Raw genomic sequence first — 25,345 nt, 5'->3', positions numbered from 1 at the left:
AAGTTGAGAGACCAATGGTAATAAATTTTTAGTTAAGGGATCATAGCTGCACGTTTTGATGAGTTAAGAGAACAATGGTAATGAATTGTTAGTTGAGGGATCATTGCTCTAATTGAGTTAAAGTTAAAGGACCATTGCTACAATTTACTTTTGGGGGGGTGGTTTGGGAATAATCGTAATATATTTACAATAATTAAATCTAAATCCTCATGATACTTTACTAAACCCAAATTGGGTTTAATGTAGTCGTAGGACACACCTAGTTTTCTAGCTCTAGAAATGGACATGGATTTGACAAAACACAAACAGAAATTACACGCACGCACTGTAATCTACAAACCCTAGCTTATACATAAAACCGTAACATTCGCACGCGGCTGATCGCAACTCCGTGGCATGACAAGTAACGAAGGAATCGAGCCACCGGAGTTCGTAGCTAGTTTTTCCAACCGGAAGTCTGGAACAACTTTCAAGTCTGTCATCTCTTACTGCCTAGAAGAGGCTCCCGTGGAGACCCTGAAAACCTCACCGAATGTCCATCATCTTCCGCAGACTTCTTTGGGGTTTGCCCGTGCTTACTTAGAGCGCCCTGAAGGATAACGAGTATATAATTAGGCAAAACAACTTTTCAACTTCAGAACAGCCATACAAATGACACACAGCTTGTTACTCAATCCAAAATACGTACTCGGGGAAGAAGCAAAAATGTTTGATGCTTCTATCACTATTTGTAACCTTTTCTTAAAGCATGAGGAATGCACATCAAGAGAACAAGGACTTGGAAGAGCTTCGCGGATACTTTTACATAAACTCTGTTGAACTACAGCGAGATGCATGTTTGAAAATCACAGATTTGGTGAAAGCTTCAGTTACTGGAAAAGCTTGTGCTTTTTAAGATATATTGGTTGATGACTTCATGTTCCAATGACTTGGCGAAAGACTGACAAGTAAATGATGTTAACTTACTACAAGCAACTTCCGAGTTGATGGAGCTCGTGCCATGGATGAAGCAGCTGCTGCAGCAGCCACACGTATCCTATACAAATCACACATTCCAATTTAATCAAGGAACTTGACCATGAGAGAGAGAGAGAGAGAGAGAGAGAGAGAGAGAGAGTTCAGATCAGATCCCATCATACCTTCTATGTACATCGATATATACATCTGTCTCATCTACAATTTCCTCCTGCATTGAAAAGAGGATTAGGAAAATTCATCATTAAACAGAGCGCACGATAAAAGAAATAGTATTGGCATTTTTTTTTGTCGTTGAACACTTAATATTACACTGACTGAACCACATAAATTGAACTTAGGGTAGGAGATTGATAGAAGCAGAGCATACTTGCAGAAGTTCTTCAAAAACATCCTCCAGGGTGATGATTCCTATGACCTCCCCGTCTTCAATGTCCTCTGATGAATTTGGATTTATAGCACCATTCGATTGAACAGTTGGCTTGTTTGTCAGAGACTTTGGAGCTTTATCTATGTCGAGAGCAACACTTCCTGATTTGTCATCTTGCTTGATTGGCAAGGACGCAGCTATTTGAGATTTTAACTGTGCCAGTTTATCCTCCTTGAAATTCTCTACGTCAGGAATTGTCAGAAGGTTGCTCTTTCCTTTGCTCCTCACTACAGCTGCCAGGTGACTGCTTCCTTTTTGAAACTCATTAAGTATATCATACAGCGGCATATCTGCTGGAACCCTGGGAAATCCATGCATAAGTATTTAAAGTTTTCCCACATACAACAGAAGTAGATATATACATAAAGGATAATATGGAGAAAGAAGTGACGCACCTAGGCATTCTTCGAATCGAAACAGCACTAACTGGAATCTCTGCTTCAGCTCGTACTGTGAGAAGACTTTTCACCTAAGTCCATTACAAAATAAATAAATAACTAAAAAAATGACTTGCGAATCCTACAATCAGCTGTGACATACCAATTCTACAATTAACTGTCATCAATGGTAGGAAATCAACGGCCAGAAGTTTTCACTCACCAGAAGGAGGCCAATAATGTTTTTTGGATTTTCAGAATAGATGGGGACTCGACTATGACCTCGCGCAAGAATTTTCCCAATTGCTTCCCTGAGGAAACAGATATCAGTTTAAAAATGAATCTTTCCCTCTACAACAGAATACAAAAAGAAGACCAAGACCCATCTTAATTACTACCAGATGATCCTGATAAGTTCTTCTCAATACCTAGTTTCTACTCTATTCTGCTCAATATAGCAGCAGATACAACAAAAAAAAGTACGACCAAGAGATGTAACTGCTATTTCAATATAACCACACAAAAAAGAGCACAAAATAAAGAATATGTAGAAGAGTCCAAAGGCAAACACACCAGTCTAAGTTTGAATTAACATCCAAGGAAAATGTTGATTCAATAGGTGTCATAGCCTCCTCTGCGGTCTGGACATCAAAAGAAACTTTACTATTATGAATCCTTCAAACAAAAGAGAAAATGCAACACGCAGATGTGGATTGTGATGTTATCTCAATACTTAGAAGGCATGCAAAAGCCTGAAAATTGCAACTAAAATGAAACACCCAGGAAGACAAGGACCAAAATATATTGGGAACCAGTATCAGAAATATAGCAAGAAGATCAAGAATGCACATAGAAAGTGAGAAAATTGGTATATATTATAGAACTGAGGAACATGTACATGAAGTAACACTATAAAATATTGGAAATGCCCGTATATAGTCAAATTATCTTCCCTCAAATTGCTCTGTAATGTCTCTTAAATTTCCTGTGTCATATGCTGCGACGACAAATGCAAAGCTTAAATACATCTGAAAAAATTGGGTACCTTTTCAGTTAAATCTAGGGCTCCACTGATGATCGTCGTCTCATCATGTGTGAGTTCACCTCCCTTACCAGCCTAACATGGATAGAAATAGCAAGTCAAGGAAAACAGAAAACAATCCGAATTCGGCACAACTGTAACTGTTCTGGAATTTTCAGCAGCCATTCACAAATCATAAAGTCACATTCAACACCCAGAACTAGTTGCATCATTTATCACTACCGTTGTTCAACAAAATAAATCAGTAGTCAGGAACAAACTTTGGACATATGCAAGTGAAGTCGTACACACTTCCAATCTAAGCAGCTTACCTCTTGGCCATGAATAGAGACTAGGGCCTTCAATTGAGCTCGCCTAAACAAATCATCACTATGTCCAAGTACCTTATCAAGAACCTGAAACCATGGGTTACACTATAATATCACCTTCCGAATCTGAAACATTTTAGACTTCCATCCATACTATGTTTTACTAAAACAGGAAACATACTTTATGATCCAAATATGAAAATTATAACAAGTGTAATATTAAAACATCACTGCCGAATAAGAACTCATCTCAGTGTTGATGTGATATCTTCAATGTCTCATAGCGGCAAAAAGCAATTTATTAAGCAGATGACTGAGCTATAAACTAACAAAAGCCAATAACTTGAAGAAAAAAAAATGAAATTCAGTGATCCAGTACAAACTATAAGTACATACCCTTCCAATTGGGTATGCAATCGGATAACAAATGATCATCAGAATGCGAACAAGCCAAACGAAATTGGCACCCACCGAAATCCCATATCTTGAGCAAATAGATTGCGGAATAATCTAATCCAACATGGAAAGGCACAAGTCAGTCACAGTCCCATGATTTCATTAATACTAACACTCTATCCAGCTGCATTTCAATAATAAGTTATAACCCGGAAAATGCCGCACCTCTCCGAATAACAGAACAAAAGTTACAGACAGCACAACAGCAACAACTGGGTGAAAGAGTTTATCAAGGTATAAAGGAAGCGCCTGCACAAGCAAAATTCAACACACAAAACAAGACAAGTAAATTAAACATTTTCATATCTTTTTTTTTTTGGTAACAACAATTAACATGTTCATATCAATGTTCAGCATCACAACCGCATCAATTGCTGTTAGATGAGTGTGATTTAATCCATCTATTTCACAAATCTCGAAATTTAAACTTATCTAACGAAAATCAATGTTTAATCTATTACACAAATCTCGAAATTCAACCATAATCGTCAAAAGTACCTCCATGGCACAAGCATTACAGAGAAGCAACGTGACCAAAAGTTGGTGCTGCTTTTGCACAACAGGCAGTATCTTAGCTGCGAACAGAGACGGATCAACATCAAACCACTAAAATTAATCACATAATTAAGCTCAATTAAGTATAATTAAACACCAATTCGTTAATCAAATTTCAATTTTCCAAAAACCCGACCGGCTTGCTTCTTCTCAGTGGGGCTACCGCTGCGCTGGAGGATTTCGAGGTCAACGAGGTTGAGTGACATCAACCCCAAGGTGAGGCCGGACATGATCCCGGCGAAGAGGACGAGCAGGCACGAGACGCCGGCGTAGAGATACCACGACCCCGTCCCGAAAGGAATGTCGTCCAACGTCATCACCAAATCCTTGGCGCCGTTCCACGACATCATTTTCGCCGTCGTATTCGGCGGCGAGATTAGGGCGCTGGTTTGGGCGGTCGGCGGAAGCGGCATCGGGAGGGAGTGAGAGAGTGTGGCACGCCGTTTTTTTCGAGTGTCCTGACTCGTCGCAGTGCGGGAAGGTGATGAGGACGTTGACGATGCGAGTGATGTAAACGTGGAGAGTGAAGTCGTAAAGGATCTACGGTCGAGGTTGTGCCAAATGTGGATCCGGCAGATCTGTTTTTATAGGGAGTTTTAACAGGAGGCAGATTCTCTGCCTCTCCCTGCCCTTGTTTTGTGTGATCACGGTTAAACTACGTCAACATTTTATATTAAAATACTAATATAAAATATTGACGTGGAGAGTGGAGTCGTAAAGGATCTACGGTCAAGGTTGTGCCAAATGTGGATTCGGGAGATTTGTTTTTATAGGGAGTTTTAACAAGAGGCAGATTCTCTGCCCTCCCACTTCACGTGCCCTCATGTGCCTTCCTGTTTTGTGTGGTCACGGTTAAGCCACGTCAACATTTTATATTGAAATAGTAATATAAAATGTTGACGTGACTTAACCGTGACCACACAAAACAAGAGGGCACGGGAAGTGGGAGGGTAGAAAATCTGCCTCCGTTTTAACAAACACTTACGGTACTGTTCACTTTCAACAAAAAATTCATTTTTACTCTAAAAAGTCATTCCTGATATTATTCATTTACACCACATTTTTGTCATTTTAATAAAAACTCAAAGTTTTCAAGTCATTTCATTAGTTTTTTTTTTATCCGAAGGGAAAGCAAAAGAGTAAATTGTAGCAATGGTCCCTCAATTTTAATCAAATTCAAGCAATGGTCTCTCAACTAAAAATTCATTACCATTAGTCTCTGAACTCATCAAAACGTGTAGTTATAATCTTTTTCGTCAACTTCGTTAGAATTTTGTCAAAATAAGTTATGTTGTAAAGACTATTGCTACAATTTGGTTAAAGTTGATGGACCATTTTTTTAATTAGGTTAAAGTTGATGGACCATTTCTCCAGTTGGATTAAAGTTAAAGGACTATTGGTAATGGATTTTTAGTTGAACAATTATAGTTGCACATTTTGATGAGTTGAGGGACCAAAGGTAATTAATTTTTAGTAGAAGGATCATTGCTTCAATTGAGTTAAAGTTAATGGATCATTACTACAATTTACTCTATTTGAGGAAAACATAAAAAATAATCGATTTGAATCGACTAGCCCCTGAAAACTCTGTGTAAAATAATGTCCATGAATTCAAACCCGTTATGTATATATTCTCAAATGAGCACATTAACTTTTGCTCAAGTTGCAATTTGTTACTAAAAAACGAAGAACTTAGTATGGTTTAGTGTTATTTTTCTTTATTTATATTTATATGTAAAAGATATAAAGTTTAAATTTTATAGATGATGAGTTTGATATTAATTTTTTTTAGGATGCAATTTAAAAATTTTCCTAACCATTATAATCTCTACTAATTAATAAAATTCTCTTTGTCAAACAAAAGATGATGAAAAGACAAATTAATCTTCTATCACAAAAAAAAAATGATGGGCAATAATGTAATTTCATAGGGCCAAATTTTACTGTTTTTTATTGAAATCTCACCTACTTGTGATGTTAAAATACCTCCAATATTTATATATAAAAAATTGAAAAAACAAAAACAAAAACAAAAACCTTCCACTCCCCCATGTTCTATCTCTCTCTCTCTCTCTCTCTCTCTCTCTCTCTCCTTCTCATTTTCTAAAAAAATGTGTTCATACATACAAAGTATGTAGGCAAATGCTATTATATATTAATAGACTTTATATGGGCCAAGCAGCCAAGCCCAAGGTAATTCATATGGACCAGCTTCCAAGCCCAAATCCATAAATAGTCACACAGTTCAAGCCCATTCAACTTTGTTGCTTTGCAAGCCCAATTTAACTTTTTTTGGTGAACAAGGCCCAATTTAATTTTGCCGCTACACAGAAACCCTGAAATTGCTTCTCTCTCCTCGCACTCTCACTGTGTCCCAGTGACTGAATCAGCTCGGTCTCCGATTCCGGCTATGCTCTCCAAAACCCGACCAATCTCCTCCTATATGCGCACCCACAAGCCCGCTCTCACACCCAGCACGCGCCCAGCGACCCACCTCCAATCCCAATCAATCTCGAGCCTCAAAGTCGTCTGGCGCAAGGACCAGAAGCTCGACCGGGCAATCGAAAACGACAAGTCGTACAAGCTCTGCGCCCGCGTCGTCAAGGAGGTGCACAACGAACCGGGTCGGGTGATCCCGCTTCGATACCTCCAAAAACGGCGCGAAAGGCTGCGGCTCAACATCAAAGTCGAAACCTTTCTTAGCAGAAACCCAGGTTTGTTCGATGTTTACTATGATAGAATTAAACCCAAATCGGAACCGGTTCAGTTTCTTCGATTTAGCGATAGATTAAGGATGTTTCTGGAGGAGGAAGAGAGGATTTTTAAGGAAAATGAGCCGTTGATTGTGTCTAAATTGTGTAAATTGCTGATGATGTGTAAGGATAGGGTTGTTAGTGTTGATAAATTGGTTCATGTGAATAGGGAATTCGGGTTTCCGAACGATTTCTTGGTTAGCTTGGTGCCCAAGTATCCGCAGTATTTTCGGATACTTGGGTGCCCCGGAGAGGAGAATTGTTATCTGGAATTGGTTTCATGGAACCCCGAGTTTGCGAAATCAGTGATTGAGAGGAGGGCAGAAGAGGAGTCGAATTTGACAGGGATTCGGGTTCGGCCTAATTTTAACTATAGGCTGCCATCAGGGTTTTTCTTGAAGAAGGAAATGAGAGAGTGGGTAAGGGATTGGGTGGAAATGGATTATATTTCTCCGTATGAAGATGCGTCGAAATTGGATCAAGCTTCGCAGGAAATGGAGAAGAGGACGGTTGGAGTTTTTCATGAACTGTTATCGTTGTCTTTGTTTAAAAGGATTCCTGTGCCGATATTGGGTAAATTTAGTGATGAGTATAGGTTTTCAAATGCGTTCTCGAATGTGTTCACAAGGCATGCTGGGATATTCTATCTGTCGTTGAAGGGAGGGATTAAGACGGCGGTGCTGAGGGAAGCGTACAAGGATGATCAGTTGATTGACCGGGATCCACTGCTAGAGATAAAGTACAAGTTTGCGGAGCTATTGGAGGAGGGATGGAGGGAGAGACGAGAGCATTTGCGGTTGCAAAGGGAAGAGGTTGAGAAGAACAAGGAAATGATTGCTATGAGGAACGAAGAATAGGATAAGTGCATGGTTGGTGATCCAGAAGCGGTGAAATTTGCAACTAGATGACAGGTAACGAGGAATTAGTTCTTAATCATATGTATTGACATTGAGCTGCAAATAGTGTTGAAAGTATTGGATGATCTTGGTTGTGACGGATTATTGTTTTTAATTAACCAATTTCGTCTCAAATATTGTAGTGATTCTTGGTGTACCTGAATATCTTTGATGGAGGATGTAACTGCTTTTTTGGGGTGCCATATTAAATTCGTGTTTGTTTTTATTTGATTCTACAAGTTCATGAAAATGGAAATTATTGACGGAAGCACTATGACATTTTGGGATGCATGCTCACCTATGTGATGCGACATTGTCATGGAGTTGTTGTAATCATGCTCAATGTGTTTCTCACATTCAGTTCCGTCCCAACACTTATTGTATTCGCAATATGACACAATTTTAGCAAATTTTGATCTTGTTATTGTGCGGTCAAAGTGCAACTAAGTATCGATGTATTAATGCTGGCGATTGATTTCTTAGACAATGAACACATTCTGACTTCTAAAGGGAATATCCACTGAAAATGGTTATGATGAATTTGCTTCTGTTTAGAGCATCAGTTAGTTTATACTGCGTTGGAAGTGAATGCTATTCTATTTACCAATCGTAACTGAATTCATCTCTTTTCAGCTTTCCTATTCTGCATTTCTGTATAGCCTTCCGTAATGAACCGGAAGTTCTACCTCCCTCAATCTTCATTTGAGCTTTAGCTGTAACCGTTTCATTTCTTTGAACAATCCTGGAAACGGGGCATGCATCGGATTCATGTGTATTTCATTATCTCTATGTTGTGACCAGACAGGATGGTAGTGTTTGTAATGTCTGCTAAATTGACAGGGAAATGACACATATAATGTAATTTCTGTTCTTGCAGTTTGGTAGGAGCAAGGTCGGTTGTGGAAACACTATTTGGGAGAGTTTGCACGTCACCTAACACAAACAGAGTCATCACACCAAATGAATGGGAACCTAAACCTCATTCCCTTGGTAATCTCCATTACTTTTTTAATTAGTCTTTTATTTATAATTATTACCCACAAAGAGAGCCTAACAACTAAGAAAACACAAAGCTTATGAAACCACAACAGAGTATAAATAGACGAATTAGCCGAAGAAGAAGATAGCTGAAATGGTCATGGAGAGAGTCAAGATTCTTACTTTAACCTTGTTTGCAGCTTCCCTGCTCTTCCTGCCGAAGATGAAGGCGCAGCATCTATTCCCGCCTGCGCGCCCCCTCTGTGCATCGCAATTTGCACTTGCTAACTATGCTTGCTCGATGCTACCCTTTACTCCGACACCCCCACCAACACCCCCCTCCCCTCCCCCTTCACCCCCCGATGATGATGAAGGACAGGAAGAGGACCATGGTCACGACCATGGACACAGTCACGGACATGGACACAATCACGGACATAGACATGTCCATCACAGGCACAGGCATCATGATCATCAAGCCATTCCTGCCGAAGATAATTGTTGTAAGTGGTTGAACCAGCTGGACAATGAATGTGTGTGTGAGCTGCTGGTTCACCTGCCCAACTTCCTCATTAGGCCTGCTCATGCGTACTCCGTGGCTGTCGGAGAAACTTGCACCGTTAGCTACACGTGCGGAACTCCGATCAGGATAAAGATATGAAGAATAAAGCATATTTACTTGCTCATCAACGTACGGAAAATTAATTTATTTGCACTGCTTGCTTATATTTGGTGTTATATGAGGTTTTCGTGGCATGACTGTAATACTTAAAATCTTGTTAAAATTTGGCGTTGTTTATTTAACTGCTTATTATATTTCTAATAATTTCGAGCTTTCAACGTAAAAGAATTGAAGTTTATGCACGGACAAGAGACGAGGATCTTTACCTATCAATATAATTTCTAATAATATTTGATTTTGACCCTGAAATTCAACTTTTTTCCTACCCAGATTGCAACTTTTAGGGTTGTTTTTTTTTTTAAAAATAAAAATTCAATCGAAAAATATTAGACTAGATTAGCTAAGATTATACGAGATTAGCTTTTCAGCAATGGTCGCATATGAGGCACCGACCCTCTCACATGTAGGGATGAGGACTATTATGCCCAAACCCCCTGGGTCCCTCCTCCATCATTTTTCTAAAGACAAAGGAAAGTAAACAAAAAAAAATACAAGCGGGGGACTAAGTTAAATTCTATAATGACCAAATGATCAACAAAACTGATAATTAAGACAAAGTGAAATATCACAAGCATGGGTAGAGATAAGAAAATCTAGAACCGTAAAAAACCAATAATAGGCATAAGGCCATCTCCAACCGAAGGGTCCAGAAGACCGAAAATAACCTGAAAACAGTCTTCAACCGAGGGCTAGGCCAGAGGACTCATGGGCCCCACGAAATTTGAATGGGCCAAAGGGCCAACCGGCTGGGCTAGAAATTCTAGCATTCCTATTAGATATAACCGACAGGAATTCTAGGCCAAATTTCAAATGCAACGACTAACTGACGTCAGCTAGCCGTTATTTTTTATTTTTTTTTACAGTTTTATTTATTTATTTTACACAATTTTTTTCCTATAACTTCTATTTTTTTCTTTCTATAACTTCTATTTTACAAAATTTCTTTTATATTTTTTCCTATAACTTCTATTTTACAAAATTTCTTTTATATTTTTTCTAAATTATATTTTTTTTCCTATAACTTTTATTTTACAAAATTTGTTTCATATATTTTTTAAATTCTATTTTTTTCCTATAACTTCCTAAGCCATTATACAACATTAAATTAAATTAAGTAACATGAAACAACATTAAACATTATGAAATAACATTAAATAACATTAACCAACATAAAAATTATACAACATAAAAAAAAACATTTAACAACATGAAACTTAAACAATATTTTTTAAAACATTTAACAACATAAAAATCATACTGACGTCACTTAGCCGTTGGATTTGAATTTAAGTTGTAGTTTTTAAATAATAAATTATGTTTGGCCTTATAGCCCTCGGTTGGAGACGTTTTTTTGTGACACGACTAAAACAAGCCCTATGGCCCTCGGTTGAAGATGGAGGCCAATATGACCATGTACTGTTCATTAAAATATTAATATCTTGAAGGGTCAGAGGACTAAAACAAGTTATCTGGCCAGCCTTCAGTTGGAAATAGTCTAACTATCTGCTCGAAATGAAGCTAAAGAATCAATAACTTGCTTTTCTTCTTGATAAACATGTTCATATGAACTGCATTTGACGAAGTTGTTATTCTAATCCACAATAAGAAACCAGGTGATCAAATAAATTCAACGAAGAGATCAAATCCAATCAAATCCAAAACAAACCAACGTAATTGGATCCGATGGCGCATTTGCTTTGTGAGAATCCAATCGAATCCAATGAAATTTTCTCTTATATGTTTATTAAATTTAATAAATAATGAACAATTTAAACTATTTGATAGAACTATATTTAATATAATGTGAAACGAATACACTTTTCTTTAGAACTTGTGATTGAATTAGACTCGACGAAAGTTGTTTCACATTTGATGTATTTATGTTTCATACTATTAAAAATGGAGATCCAATCCAAACCAATAAAAGGAATTGGGTTGGTTTGGATTGAAAATCAACAATCCAAAATATATATTGGATCAAATGTGGATTCGTTAGATTTTATAAACCGACGAGCACTCGTAATCGATTTAGTTTCTATGTTGAATATGATGTTTTACATTGAGAACGTAAATCTCATGCCAAGAAAGTAAAGCTTCGCATGCCAGTTTAAATGATTTTGAGCGTCTCCATGCAAAGCAACATTTATTAAAACCGTACATATCTTGAATGGCTAGATTTTTCTAAACCGTACATATTTTGTACGGGATGTGATGCAACAATTTTCCATGTTTAAAAAATGAATCCTACGCTAAGAAAATAAAGCTTCTAATTTAACATGATATATCAGATTCATGCGTACTCGCCACATTACATAACTTTTACACATTGCATAAGATAGCTAGGGTTACTTGTCAGTTTATTTTTCTTTTTGTTTGTTTGCAAAGAGTTCAGGGGAGGAGAGACTACTCTATCCCAGGGTCAGAGCATGCCACTAGGTTCTTTAAAGACTCACAGAAGGGTCTTAGCCCCTTTTTTTATTTTAGCCCCTTTTTTTATTTTTACAGATCTCTCACCAAGAGAAATTGTTAATAGCAGATTTCAGTCTTGATATAGCGAAGAGAACAATCCTTACCAACTCAATCCTCGTTAGCATTTTTTTTTCTTTTTGTTGGAATAGATGATTGATAATTTATCAATACATATAGTAACATAATCATGAATCAAAGAGTTTATAAATAAAGTAATATCTGTGGTTCACCCATTGAAGTATAGAAAATTAGGGTTATCTTCTTGCTCATAGAATTATAGAACGTGAGAGATTTTTCATTCTGACCAAAATACAGAGTAGGATATTACATGTCATTATTTAATTGGAGGAATTTTTTTTTTCAAATGTCTCTCAAATGGTACAATAACATAAGGTGTCCTTATGTTCGGTATTGAAAAATGTATGGTAGAATGTAAGATAATATTATCGTACATCTTTGGCTCCATGAATGATAAGTTTCCAAGTGTCCGCAAATGCGACATGAATGGAAAATGGAGATTGTATATATGCTGATAACACCCCCAATAATAATATGTTCCAATCTAAAAGATGGTGACTTGATTGAAGAGAGTTTAATCGAAATTTACCTTTACTTTTTCCAAAAGGAATAATTGACTATAAACTAATTGGTTGTACAGGTCAATCGGTATCCTCCCATTTCACCCAAAACTTTATTCGATATTTGCCCTGTTTTTAATTTCTTTGTTTTGTTTGCTATGAATTTATTCTCTGCCCTTAAATACTGAAATCTATATCTTGACCATGTACCCACAGTTTACAAACTTAAAACTTCCGTACGAGGAGGACCCCTTGCGAACCTAAAGATATAGACGAATTTATGGCACTATTTTTTATACAATTTGACACACGTTTTAATAGAGCTCATTCGTAATAATTTCAATTATTCAAATTGTCTATCTTTTAAGTCTTCGAAATTATATAACCATTGTATTAAGGGTTTAGTGTTTCTTTGTAGAAATGTATTTAACATTTTTTGTTTTCTACAAATGAATGTTTTAATAGTTTTAGATTTGTCTAATTTTTTGCAAATATTAGGAATGATGTTCTAAAATATAGATGGTTCAAATCGTTATAATATAATACTAAATGGGCCCTACAAAAACGTGTGTCAATAACTGTTTAAGAAAAGCGGTGCCACGAATCCTGCCCATATATATGTATATATTTTTCTTATAGTAATTAAAAAGTTGAAATTGTTCTCAAAGATATAATTTTGGTATATGAAAGAACAGACTATTTTTTTTTATTTGTAAAAAGGTTCACAAGTATATGATGCTACGTGTATTATATCTCAAATAAAAGACTTGCTTAGATGTCACCGATGTATAATTACGTGATGAGACTTGAGATATATAATACATATATGGTTATATAAAAGGAAAACTAATGAAAATAGTTTCTTTAAACTTTTTATTAACAAAAAATCATCCACTAACTTTATTTAATAAAAAAACTTAAATTTTAATAAAAATGACTTAAGTTTTAATAAAAATAGCAAAAGTTTAACATAATAATTAAAAAAATCAAAAACAAAATCTGATGCGCGCGTCACATTACTGAGTCATACACACTTTCCCTCCCTCCCGCTTTCTCCCTCCACCATTATTAACTCCTCTCTCCCTCTCCCCTCTTTCACATATTCCCATCAAATTTCTCTCTCCTCTCATCTCACCCATTCACATCAACTTTTTTTCTTTTCTCTCATCTCTCATATCACTCTACTCTCACTTCATAAATATTACAATTTTTACTTTTTATTTTATTGTATGTTTATTTGACCATTATTTCATAATTTGTTTGGAACAAACTAAGTAATAATATTATAAGACAAAAAAAATAAAGAAAAATTTTCATTTTTCAATTTGATAAACAATGTTTATTTTAATTTCAAAATAGTGTGATTTTATCTTTAATTTGGACAATTTTTTAAGTTTGTGTCATGTCATGTTAACACTAGTTATTTTTACAATTGAACATTGATTATTTCTAGAATCGAACACTGATTATATTTAGAACTTAACCCTAACTATTTCTCAAACCAAATAATGACTAACTCTTAAACCGAACACTAGTACTATCATTATTTCTTAAAATGAACGATGATTATTTCGTAAATTGAATACTGACTATTTCTGAAACTGAACATTAATACTATCACTATTTCGTAAACTAAACATTGACTATTTCTTAAACCGAACACTTTTGCTATCACTAATTCATAAATTAAACACTAACTATTTCTTAAACCAAACACTTATACTATCACTATTTCGTAAACAAAACACTAACTATTTCTTAAACCAAACACTAGTATTATCACTATTTCTTAACTATTTCTTAAACCAAACACTAGTATTATCAATATTTCTTAAACTGAAAATTAGCTACTTCTTAAACTGAACACTAATACTATCACTATTTTGTAAACTGACATTGACTATTTCTTAAACTAAATACTAATATTATCATTATTTCATAAACTAAACACTAACTATTTGTGACAACCCGTCCCTATTTTTCACTGTAATTTCTTTTCCATTGGTGTGAGTTGATGATTTTACCCTTTTTGGATAAAAGTGGAATCTGCCGTGGATGTGGTTTTCGGCTTTCAGTTTCTTTTTCCTGGTTTCGTAATTAATTAGTACTCGTCGCTACGAATGCGTGAACGCATGTTAAACTCGAATCAAATCTGTAATGACAAAGTTACGCTCCGTTAAAGTACGTTAATCATGGGTAATTTTGTACATGTGCGTACAAATTTACAGTGTTGGAAACACTATCAAATAGGCTGATTTTGTGCATTTAAAATTGTACAAAATCTGAAATTCAAAATCCATCCAATTCTTAAAAGTGGATCCAGTCCCCTCACTTTCAACCAATCAAATTATTCAATTTGACTTTTTCCACCAATCCTTCACCACCATTCCTTTTTCCCTACTTTCTCCTTCACCAATCAATTGCTTTCCTTCCTTTGAAAGCAACCAATCAAATCATCACCATCAAACCCATCACTCAATCAGAAAGCATTATTTCTCTCTTTCTTCTCTTTCTCCCCGAAGGCCTTTCTCTCACCTTTTCTTTTTAACTCTCTCTAACGACATCCAAACCCTACAAACGTGACTTGTAACCTACACCTTTGAACTCCCTTCAACCCCATCATCACAACCGTGTAACCAAATCTCGATTTGGTTGAGGTTTGACTCACCAACTTGGAAGCTTCGACTCGGTGAGTTTTGGATCGACATTTTCAGGCTGAGTCGAGGAGTTTTAAAGGTCGGGGAAGCTTTCTTACAACTCCCCGAGGTCTTTAGTAAATGTTTGGTGAAGAAACAACCTCGAAATGCAAGGTTTCAAGAAGTCCTAGGTTTAGCCGTACCTTTCAATGCTTTTTTTCAAGCCACCTCCGTCCATTTTTTGGACTTCAAAAAGGTATAACGCGATTCTATTCTTCATAAGCTTCATTTCCATATAAATTTTGTGAAAAATGGTTGATAAATGAAGAAGATACGAAGGTTTGAAATTTTACCTAGAAACCGGTGAAATTTTCCAGATTCCAGCGAGTTCAGATGGCGGCGGCCGGCGAGGACCACCGGAGAAGATGACGGAATATTCTTTCAACTCTGACGAAATATTCTAATGGCGTCAGGTAACGCCATTAACTTCTGTTACCTTTTAAAGGAATATTCCTAATGGCCGTTATGCCTCTGTCAGCTCTGCATGCACGTGGCCGGTGCGTGAGGGCGCGTCCGGTGTCAAAAAATTATTCTGAAATTTTTTGTAGGTCCATGACATCGAGTAGATCGATTTCGTATATTCAAACTCTATGTTTGAGCAATCTACAGAGGTTTTATTTAAATTTCTGTTTATGTGTTATTAAACTAAGTTAATTAGTAATTTCACATATAGGATAAACATATCCCGAGGACGTACGGGGTCAAGCAAGGCTCGGAGGCTTTGTTTCAACTGCGTATCTGTGAGTGGGCAGTTTATATATATATATATATATATATATTTATATGGCTTATAGTTTCCACAAATGCGTTTAAATGGATTTATGCCTATTATGCCACAATTTTAATTTAGTTTGGTAAATATTGCCTTGTGTATGGAATTATAAAATGGCTATGGAATGTTCATACACAGATTTACCTGCTTATAATATAGTACAATGGTAGAATAATAAGGGGGTGTATTCAATTGAGATTTTGAGGGATTTTAATTCTTTTAATGAATCTAGGGGTATTCAATCAGGATTTTAAGTGATTCTCTGAAATTCAAGGTGTATTCAATTAGAATTTTAAGATAGTTTATTAAAATCCTTAGAAATCTACGTGTATTCAATTAGGATTTTAAAGAAGTTTATAACATTCCAGGTGTATTCAATTAGTAATTGATTTTAAAGAATTTGAGAAGGTTGAGGAATTAGAGGGAATTGGAGAGATTTTGTAGTGTATTTTAAGCATCTACAAATCTCACTTCTTCCCATGAGATTTCGAGGGAATTTAATCAAAATTTTATATGGAATATCTACAAATCAATTAAACTCCATAAAAGTCCATGGATTTATAAATCCATTAAAGTCTCTCAAGTTCTCAATTGAATACACCCCCCTAAAATGATTCTACAGGAAGCGCAGGTAAATTTAGGTGAGTTTAGTATATTGATTGAATTGTATGGCATACATATATTCATATAGTTGGCTCATCATTACTACACCCCGGTGTTAGTGCTCCTGCATGGGGCCAAGGCCAGCCTTCACGTGTATGTTCACCTCTCGCACCGCATGCTCGTCTTGGATCCAAGTAGGTGCTAGCCTGTCGTACATGTCGTGTTAGGCGACTTTGACTTGTACGTGACTGCGCTTAGCGCAAGCTTCACATGATCGTAGCACTATAGCGTATATTATTATTACACATAGCCTGTCATACAGGTCACATTAGGTGACTCCGACTTGTGTGATAGTATAGATTGATGAGCCATAGGTGCAGTTGTACAAGTCACATTAGGTGACTCCAACTTGGGTGCTAATATATTGTCAAGCACATGCCTATATTTTTATTGTTGTTGAATTATTCCTGTTGTGGCATATTTCTGATATATATTGTTGGCATACATTAAATCTTCATGCGTATACGTAGTATGATTTTAAGGAAACTATACTTGTTTTATAGTAAGGGGTTAGTACGTTCGAAAGTAAGGGTTTTCTTACAAGCGTTGTTTTGCTGACCCACTCAACTTTGTTTTTTGTCTCTCCAGGTTTAGTAGCTGTGCTTAAGTGTAAACGAGGATTCTGGAAAATCTCAGGAGATGGTTATTTCTAGTGGTATAACCTTCATCCTATTTACTATATTGTCTTATACTCTGACATCATGTGTGAAATGGGTTCAATCCCGCTCACCTGCGCACTCTTTTGATTAGGCACTTTTAGGTTTAAATTTATTCACATTTTCCACATTACTACACTTTATGGCTTCGTCACCTTCCAAGTGTCGGCCAGCACAGCTCAATTTGAAGTCCTAATGGACATTCCGGGTCGGGATGTGTCACTATTTCTTAAACTGAACACTAGTACTATCACTATTTCATTAACCATGGCATAGAAAACAATGGACAACAGACAAAGCTCAACTGGAAAATGCACACTAGCATCTATGGTTTTGGGGGCCAAGAAATTAGTGGCCAATGGTTTGAAAAATAAACTTGGAAAAGGCATGTCCTTAACATTAACTAGATACAAATGATTAGTTGTGTTTTCTGATTAGTTGTTATACTGATTAATGGATGAGTGGTGAAGATTCTAACAATGAATAGCAAACCCAAATAATTATTCTATACATGAGAATGTCGTCAAAAGTATTATGATGGTAGAATATCTTCATGAAGTGTAATCCAAAGCAATTAGTCATTTAAGTTTGAAGAGAGCAGGTCTTTCTCTAATTTTAGGAAAGATGAGAGCCTATTACATTCTCACAAAAAGTTCAAATAGGAAATCATCAGTTAAGATTATTATGGGAGATAGTTTATTACAATTTTGTTGAAAATGGTGAGAGCGGGAACATGAGGGGAGCATTGAAAGTACTAACTATCATCATTAAAGCTCCTAAACATGAAATAAAGAAAGACAAAGGAGGCACGTGGGGCTATGAGGTTAGGATTTGAAGCTACTAAAGAAAATAATAATAAAAGGTGTGGGTTGCTGCAATATATATGATAAGTTCACAGAATTTGCAATGCACGCGCTTTTGTGAGGTTATTTTTTTTTTTTTATTATTTTCTTTTTGTTGTCAGTATCATTAAATAAAATTATAGAGTGGTTTTTGGTTAAAATGCAAACTTTTGAAACAATTTTCATTAGTTTTCTTTAAATAAAACTGGTGATAGGCATTTTAACTTCGATTGGACCTAGCTAGTTATTATGGCTGAAATACGGGGATGATGGATGTTACCGGCATAAGAAAGATAAACACTTAATTATATACCACCGCTATATGGCAGGTTTTCTTCACAAATAGATCGATGCAGTTTTTATTTTTATTTTTTGGTTTGGGTGATAGATTGTGGGTATTTTCCTAAGTGGGTCCTAAGCATTTCATTTTCCAGGTGGTTGGATATGCTTCATGGATTTCATTCTCAAATTAGGGTACAAAAATCCTAGAAAAGAGAAGATGAATAGGAACCAGAATAATGTATAGCATCATGCACCGTGCATGAAAATGACAACAGTACATAGTGAGTGGTTTCCGAACATCTACAATTTGTTTCCATTTTCGTTGTTTTTTGGTTTCCTTTTTGGGTCAGAAACCTAGGAAAAATATAGGGCAACAAGTTAATACAACGATATTTATAATTTTTTTATATGTATTTATATCATTGGTATAGAACGTCACAATAACAGTATACACACATAATATAATTGAAAAAAGTTGAGGTTTCACTATAAAATTCATTACAAATATAGCGAGCAGCTCAACTACTTATATGCATGTAAAATCCATTTTTTTCTTTGATATAGTTATGCTCTCAACAATGAGATTGATGCTCTTAACAACCCATTCCTCTTGTATCGTATCTATAGGCACACAAAAAGAAAAGCTAAAAAACCCAAAGCCACTTTGTGGGACTTTGTTCTGATGCTTCTTGCACCTTCACTGTAGAACACAACAGGCTCGCCCATTTGCCCACTTGCCCAGATATGTGCCTTTTGGCGCAGCGGCATGAAGCCACAGAAAAAGAATTTTAGGTTATCTTCTCTTTTGGTTATTAGCTTTTTTAAGTTGCTTTTGTTAGGGTTTTTGTGTAAATTAGTTAGGTATTATGTACGTGACGTTCACCAAAAACTGTAAGTAATGAGAACTAATTAACCAGATTAGGGTCTTTGAGTCTTGGAAAAAAACAGTAAGTCTACCAAAGCAATCCATTAGGGTTTTGAGTATTGGACCGAAATGAATAGAGGATTTTTTTTTTTTTTTGGGGGTGGGGGGGGGGGGGGTAAATAATAGGGTAACTAACAAGATTGAGCTAGCATTGAGTCATTATCCAGTAATGATCTATGTACGAACTTGAGTCAGTGTGTGATGTGTATCCCTCCTATTTTAGATAAGCACCAAACACCGACGTCCATGACTATTGTTTAATTCAAGGGAATTTAAATGAAAAAATTTTGGTACTGTTTATTTTAACGAAAAATCATTTTTTTACATTAAAAAGTCAATCATGGTACTATTTATTTTACCTTTTATTTTGTTCTTATCATTAAAACTCAAAATTTTCAAACATTTTTTATTAGTTTTCATTTAATTTAATTGGACTCGTTCACTTCAAACTACTAGTTTGCAGAATAAGATTTTTACATATTTATTAGGGAATGCTAGTCATCTTCTCAAATAACTTCCTCATTTTATCTTCAACTTTCATTTCATTTTCATCATGCAATTTCACAAGAAGATTGAAAACTTTTTTCTTTTTTTTTCTTTTTTTTTTGTGTGTAGAAAAGCCTTTAAAGATATCATATCTACAAAATCTCATTTGAGCTAGTAAACAAACAAATTTGGCAAAAAAGGGGCATACGCTTGGGGAAAGCATTTAGTTTGGTTCGTCTCGCTGTTACGGCGAGTCATGAGCTCAAAAGGAGGCAGATTGTCTGCTCTTCTGTTTGGGTGCTTTTCTCATCCATTCTTATTTGTGCGATCACGGTTAAGCCACGTTAATATTTTATATTCTTATTACTTTTTGTCCTATTATCTCTATAAAAAAATAATATAAAATGTTAACGTGACTTAACCGTAACCGCACAAAATATGAAGAGATGAGAAAGACATTCAAACATGAGGGCAGACAATCTGCCTCCGAGCTCAAATGGGACACTGAAGTCTAAATCTACAATATTTGGGTCTTGCTCCTGCTATGTTTTCCCCACATGTTCTTCGATCCTTTTAACCATATATTTTATATTAAATTTTGATAATGTTAATTGAACAGTTAGACAACTTCTAATTTGAATGATTTTTTGCAAAGTTGATCATAAAGACTAACCTAACATTTAGGTGGTTTCGATCCTCAAACAATATTAAGAATAAAAAAAGTCGAGAAAGTAAAATGAGAAAATATAAATGAAAAGGTTGCTAGCATCTTTCTTATTTATTTGGAACATGTATTAAGTGGAGGATGGGGGTGCTGCATCTGTCTTATCATTTGGACATTGTATATCATGCTCCACATTAATTGCATATTTGCAAATTAATCAACAAAAGGGTTTTGTGTGTGTGTGATGCGTGAAAAGAAAGCAAAGCATATTAATAATACATGGTGATTGCATATCACAAACTTCAATTAGTGTTTCAATTCTTTTCTATAGTTGCTTTTTATGAGAAGAAATATCGTCTATTCGCATCCAACTAGCCATGCTTTTGACTTCTTATTAAGCAATGATCATATCCAAAAACCCATTATAATAACTTAATTATCTTGGCTTGATGAGCCTCCGAATGATATATTATTCGTAACACGTTAATCAGTTGATGAATATGTTGTTTAATTTTGATTATTAATAAGATGAGTATTACTAAAGAGATTAAATTTGTTAAACCATATGACTTGGTTGTGAACGATTAAATTATTACTTAAGTGTTGATTAATGTGTTTATTCCTACTGGCTACTGGTAACACATCACATGATTTATAAATTTGATTTACGTAACATTACCCTAATATAAATACTACCGTTTTGCATCAAAAACTTAATTATCTTAATCCATCTCCATCTCGGACCCGGCTTCTCTGCCCTCCCAGTTCTCATACACTCTTATTCCTTTCTATTTTGTACGGTTATGGTTAAGCCACGTCAACATTTTCTATTGATTTTTTTATAGAGATAATAAGACAAAAAGAAATAATGATATAAAATATTAACGTAACCTAATTATGACCGCACAAATAAAAGAAAATAAGAGTATAAGAACTGGAATGTCAAAGAAGCCAGGTCCCTCCATCTCAACCATATCCTTATCATTTCAAGATTCTGATTCTTTAAAGTAAATTCATACGCAATGCATGACAAAAACTACAGAGATATGGTATGACATGAATGTACGGAGCACACACTTATTTTGTACTAGAAAATAAAAAACTTTATCTTGTCTTCATCACCATCATCACCATCATCATCATCATAATTAACTCTACTTTTTCATGGAACCAATACCAGCAACTCAATTCCTAAAAAATGAATTGGCTCAATATCCATTTAATCCATTCAAATGAATAGTAATTGATCAAGTGCATCTCTACCTCTAAAAGATAAGTTGAACAAGAGTTTAGTCAATTTGTATTAAAATATTATTAATTTTTTTAATAAAATAATAAAAAATAATTTTATTTTTAATTTCAGATAAAAATTTTAACCAATTTTGTTACGGTACGTATCATTTTCCGAAAGTACAATTTTTGCGAAAGATGGTTAGGTATTTATATATATAAATCTTTTATTTTTTTCTGTATTTTTAAATAAATTTTTATTAAGTTAATTAATCTAGACCGTTGGATATCAAAATAATGAAATCTAATAGTCCAAAAGTGGATATGTGGTCCACAGTAAGATTCTAACTTTTTTTTTTTATGCTGGAACGCGCGCTCACCACGCATGTATCTCATGTGCCAGCGACAAAAAAAAGAAATTCACATAACTGACATCATGTAAGCCGATCCCTTGCTCAGTCCATTATGTGCTGGGCTCAAAGCTACCCTCCACTTTGGGCCAGCCTATTGGGTGGGGTGGAGTGGGATTTTGAGAGGACTGGCCTAAAAAATAGACTTTGGGCTAGCATATTTCTTAGGGGTGGAAGTGCTCAAAGCTAAAAAAGCTATATAATCATATCAAGCATGAGATGGAATTATTCGATACAATAAATTAATGCTTAAGAAGTGTCATGACTTAATTTCTTTATTTTACACTGAATAAATTAGATAACCAGAACTTACTGCATAAGAAAATTTTAATGTCTAAGCTTCTAGTGAGTTGCAGCTGCAAGTGCTTCAAGAACCCTAAGGCTTCCAAGATGTGGAGGAACCTCAGCTGTCATATTGTAAAGAAACTGGCCAACGATCATAGCACTTGTCCCCGACACAAGCTTTTTCCAGGCCTCGTCGGCCTCTTCGCCGCGCTTTCGGAACACCTCCGTGGCATCCAACGGGTGCAGATTCCACCCTTTGATATTTCTAAGTCTATGAATCTTCTCCAGTTGTCGACATGCCAATTTGCACGTATTGTCCTTAATTTCGTCCACTGCTTGTCGTAGTAACCGAGCACGAGTTTCTTCTTCCAAAAATGGCCCATACCTGAAGTACTTATCGAATTCAGGGACCCCTATTGCTCTTCGAATCCCTTTCGTGTAATCTGCATTGGGATCAAAGTACTCTCTCGCCTCATCCACCATTCCGTTTTGAACCATGTGGTCTACCCGTTTTGACACAAAAGAGTGCAGAACGGGTGTAGACACATCTACCCATAAAAAGCAACAGTCATACTTGGACCGAAATTTATAGTCATAATCATCGATCAACGCCTCGATGTAAGAGTTGGAACCTCCAACGATGATTGGAAGCCGATCACGGCCTAAAATGGATTCAATGGCAATTGAGGTTAGGTCACAAAAATCCCTGGCAGTAAAATCTTCATGAGGATCTAGCATCCCTAGCAAATGGTGCGGTACACCACGTTGCTCTTCTTTGGTTATTTTGTTGGTGACTATGTCAAGGCCTTCGTAGACTTGCATTTTGTCGGAGTTTATGATTTCTGCCGGGAAACAGGTGGCTAGGTCGATGGAGAGCCTTGACTTTCCGGTCCCTGTTGCTCCCATTACGATCACCACCTTCTCCTTCTGCCGGTGAGGATTGAACACGTCCATTTTATGATTATGGCCACTAGATGGAACATGTAGTAATGTTTGTATTTGTTTGCACATTGGCATCATGCTGGTGATGATCAAATACTTTATCTGCAAAAAGTTACGAAACATAAGCAAAACATAAAATTATGAAATCAAAACTTAAAACAAATCAAATTTGATCCAATTTTTGAGTCTGGTTTTAATATATTTACCTGTAAATTGGTTTATGAGATGCAGCTAGACGAAGAAGCTAGAGGAAAGTTGGCAGACGGTAATACGGCACACGCTTATTTGGCTCTTTTGATATAACTAGCTAGCTAGAGAGAGAACTGATGTCATAAGTAACCAAAGTTACGAGGAAATAAAAAATTTCTCAAAAAGTTGAAGCAACTTCTTCACACCTCGTGTAGGAAAGGGGAGGTTTTCAATGTTTATATACCTGGGAAAATTGGCAAGTTGGTCAATTGGTTATGCATTTGGAATTACAAGTAGTCAACTTTAAACCTGTGGAGGTAGAAAAAAAAGGAAATTAAAAGAAGTGGTCTTGCAATATATTCCCTCCACAAAAGTTTGATATATTTATTTATTTGATTTGATTGCTAGCTGCATATATAATATAGCTTTCGAGTTGAATATATAGTAATCAAAGTCATGAAAGAAAACAACAAACAATAACGAAAGCATAATTGAGTTGCATATACGAGTTAGGCTAGTTGAATAAAATAGTGCGAACAATGTCTTTATATCCGACTTTGATGCCACTTTTATTGATTAAAACAGTTTGTGCCAAAACAAAAAACAAAAAACAAAACAAACATGATCCATGGTTTTGTGCATGAGTAGTAGTAGTAGTACTGTAAGGTAAGTACCACCTCAAATTTCAACCTCAACTTGAAAATGTTCTTGCATGACATTGCAATTGCAGCAAGATTTTGATTCTTAAAACGACATCTGATAGTTACGCTAATTGGACTCAACTGTAAATGCTTGCAATTTAATAAGCAAGATCTGATTCTTCGCATACAGTGGATTTGACAAAACACCTTGAATCCGAATATAGAAAAATAAAATAAAATAAACCTAATGTAATTTTCAATGTGATTAAATCCCAAAGGCTTACTAATTAGGTTTATATGGCACCTAAAAATTAATTAAATATATGTATTATATACAGGAAAGGAAGAATTTTATTTGACAACGGAATAAAAAGAACCAAATTAAATTAAATAAGTTTTCCAATATCAGAGTGTCGTTTTAGTGATGGTCAAATCAATGGTCACTTTTCTCATTCGGGATGTAATAGAATAACTCACTTTATTCTGTAAAATTTTCTTGGGACTCCACTGAATCTACCTAGCTTGGTCGTATTTCGATCACAAAGTAACTTGTAAAAGTTAAATATAATATTACAAGGGTAGCTAATTGATCATTAGGTTCCATTAAATAAATTCTGTTTAGAGCGTTTTGATCCCTCTTTAGTCTCAAAAAACAAAAAGTCTTGTTAACTTGGTTCGCCATGTAGAATGTTTGATTAGTAGAACTTTCTAATTATGATGTAACATATATACATGAACAGATTGCAGGATAGTGAGGATAAGTTTAGTGAGGATAATTATGATCTTTGGCATGCATTTCAAATGATTTGTCTAATCATATATATGATCAGTATATAGGATAGGGTTTGCTAGATTGGTTTCCACTAAGAGAAACTGAAAACGATTTGGTATGGAATTTTTGGGTTATGTCATGCTTGATTAGTACAGGCCAATAACAGTTTAATCACTAGAAATCGACTAATATAATTATAAAGAGAAATAATGTCACGGATAATCATTCACGCACAAGTGATCTGAATTGTATTCACAGTTTAGACCATCTTCAACCCTTGGGGATAAAGTTTAAAAATTTAAGCCATACAATTTACGCCATATCCTAGAAACTGTTTTTCTTTTCCAACCATTATGGCTTAAAATTTTAGTCCGAGATTATTAAACAATGA

At 35.4% G+C, this 25,345-nt stretch overlaps 4 protein-coding genes and 1 long non-coding RNA gene across 10 annotated transcripts; 3 read left to right on the top strand and 2 right to left on the bottom strand.

Annotated features, from left to right (window-relative positions):
* Positions 1–117: 117 nt before the first annotated feature.
* Positions 118–4,704, bottom strand: LOC103432528 (DUF21 domain-containing protein At4g14240-like). Of its 2 annotated transcripts, none has more exons than XR_011579545.1 (13): positions 4,280–4,694; positions 4,087–4,163; positions 3,754–3,837; positions 3,529–3,642; positions 3,136–3,219; positions 2,828–2,899; positions 2,356–2,423; positions 2,006–2,093; positions 1,801–1,874; positions 1,346–1,706; positions 1,140–1,186; positions 689–1,036; positions 118–589 (listed from the first exon to the last, which is right to left on the bottom strand). XR_011579545.1 is itself a non-coding variant. In XM_008370722.4 (13 exons), the coding sequence occupies exons 1-13, from the start codon at positions 4,554–4,556 to the stop codon at positions 479–481; spliced, it is 1,527 nt and encodes a 508-aa protein (XP_008368944.3). In that variant the 5' UTR covers positions 4,557–4,704; the 3' UTR covers positions 118–478. The 2 variants fall into 2 exon arrangements, 1 of the variants encoding a protein (XP_008368944.3); XM_008370722.4 differs by having other exon boundaries at positions 967–1,036; positions 4,280–4,704.
* A 1,774-nt stretch (positions 4,705–6,478) lies between these two features.
* On the top strand, positions 6,479–8,996 carry LOC103432450 (protein WHAT'S THIS FACTOR 1 homolog, chloroplastic). 2 transcript variants are annotated; one of them, XM_008370647.4, is made up of 3 exons: positions 6,479–7,807; positions 8,670–8,782; positions 8,971–8,996. In XM_008370647.4, the coding sequence occupies exon 1, from the start codon at positions 6,554–6,556 to the stop codon at positions 7,751–7,753; it is 1,200 nt and encodes a 399-aa protein (XP_008368869.3). In that variant the 5' UTR covers positions 6,479–6,553; the 3' UTR covers positions 7,754–7,807; positions 8,670–8,782; positions 8,971–8,996. The 2 variants fall into 2 exon arrangements, with proteins under 2 accessions (XP_008368869.3, XP_008368868.3); XM_008370646.4 differs by lacking the exons at positions 8,670–8,782; positions 8,971–8,996 and adding an exon at positions 7,936–8,202.
* LOC103432449 (uncharacterized) lies at positions 8,808–9,596 on the top strand. The gene has a single exon (XM_008370645.4). The coding sequence runs from the start codon at positions 8,925–8,927 to the stop codon at positions 9,429–9,431; it is 507 nt and encodes a 168-aa protein (XP_008368867.4). The 5' UTR covers positions 8,808–8,924; the 3' UTR covers positions 9,432–9,596.
* A 5,383-nt stretch (positions 9,597–14,979) lies between these two features.
* LOC114824067 (uncharacterized) lies at positions 14,980–21,028 on the top strand. 3 transcript variants are annotated; one of them, XR_011579543.1, is made up of 5 exons: positions 14,980–15,391; positions 15,513–15,608; positions 17,219–17,285; positions 18,563–18,691; positions 19,038–21,028. It is a non-coding gene; the product is annotated as an uncharacterized lncRNA (long non-coding RNA). The 3 variants fall into 3 exon arrangements; XR_011579544.1 differs by lacking the exon at positions 19,038–21,028 and adding an exon at positions 15,869–15,935 and having other exon boundaries at positions 18,563–18,893; XR_003772300.2 differs by lacking the exon at positions 19,038–21,028 and having other exon boundaries at positions 18,563–18,893.
* Positions 21,029–22,302: 1,274 nt separating this feature from the next.
* Positions 22,303–23,943, bottom strand: LOC103432442 (adenylate isopentenyltransferase 3, chloroplastic). Of its 2 annotated transcripts, XM_008370640.4 has the most exons (2): positions 23,559–23,943; positions 22,303–23,454 (listed from the first exon to the last, which is right to left on the bottom strand). In XM_008370640.4, exon 2 carries the CDS (start codon positions 23,428–23,430, stop codon positions 22,468–22,470), a length of 963 nt encoding a protein of 320 aa, XP_008368862.3. In that variant the 5' UTR covers positions 23,431–23,454; positions 23,559–23,943; the 3' UTR covers positions 22,303–22,467. The 2 variants fall into 2 exon arrangements, with proteins under 2 accessions (XP_008368862.3, NP_001315853.1); NM_001328924.1 differs by lacking the exon at positions 23,559–23,943 and having other exon boundaries at positions 22,468–23,430.
* Positions 23,944–25,345: the final 1,402 nt, after the last annotated feature.

This window comes from Malus domestica, chromosome 03 (genome assembly GCF_042453785.1).
Source record: "Malus domestica chromosome 03, GDT2T_hap1".
Lineage (NCBI taxonomy): Eukaryota > Viridiplantae > Streptophyta > Magnoliopsida > Rosales > Rosaceae > Malus > Malus domestica.
The sequence above is the reverse complement of the archived record's forward strand: the minus strand, read 5'-3'. Positions and strand labels throughout refer to the sequence as shown.

Coding starts and splice junctions, on each gene's coding strand:
- LOC103432528 (XM_008370722.4), bottom strand. CDS start 4,556: ATGCCGCTTCCGCCGACCGCCCAAACCAGCGCCCTAATCTCGCCGCCG. Junction 1,187..1,345: donor TTTTTGAAGAACTTCTGCAA/GTATGCTCTGCT, acceptor TTTTCAATGCAG/GAGGAAATTGTAGATGAGAC. Junction 590..966: donor CAACTCGGAAGTTGCTTGTA/GTAAGTTAACAT, acceptor GTTATCCTTCAG/GGCGCTCTAAGTAAGCACGG.
- LOC103432450 (XM_008370647.4), top strand. CDS start 6,554: ATGCTCTCCAAAACCCGACCAATCTCCTCCTATATGCGCACCCACAAG.
- LOC103432449 (XM_008370645.4), top strand. CDS start 8,925: ATGGTCATGGAGAGAGTCAAGATTCTTACTTTAACCTTGTTTGCAGCT.
- LOC103432442 (XM_008370640.4), bottom strand. CDS start 23,430: ATGATGCCAATGTGCAAACAAATACAAACATTACTACATGTTCCATCT.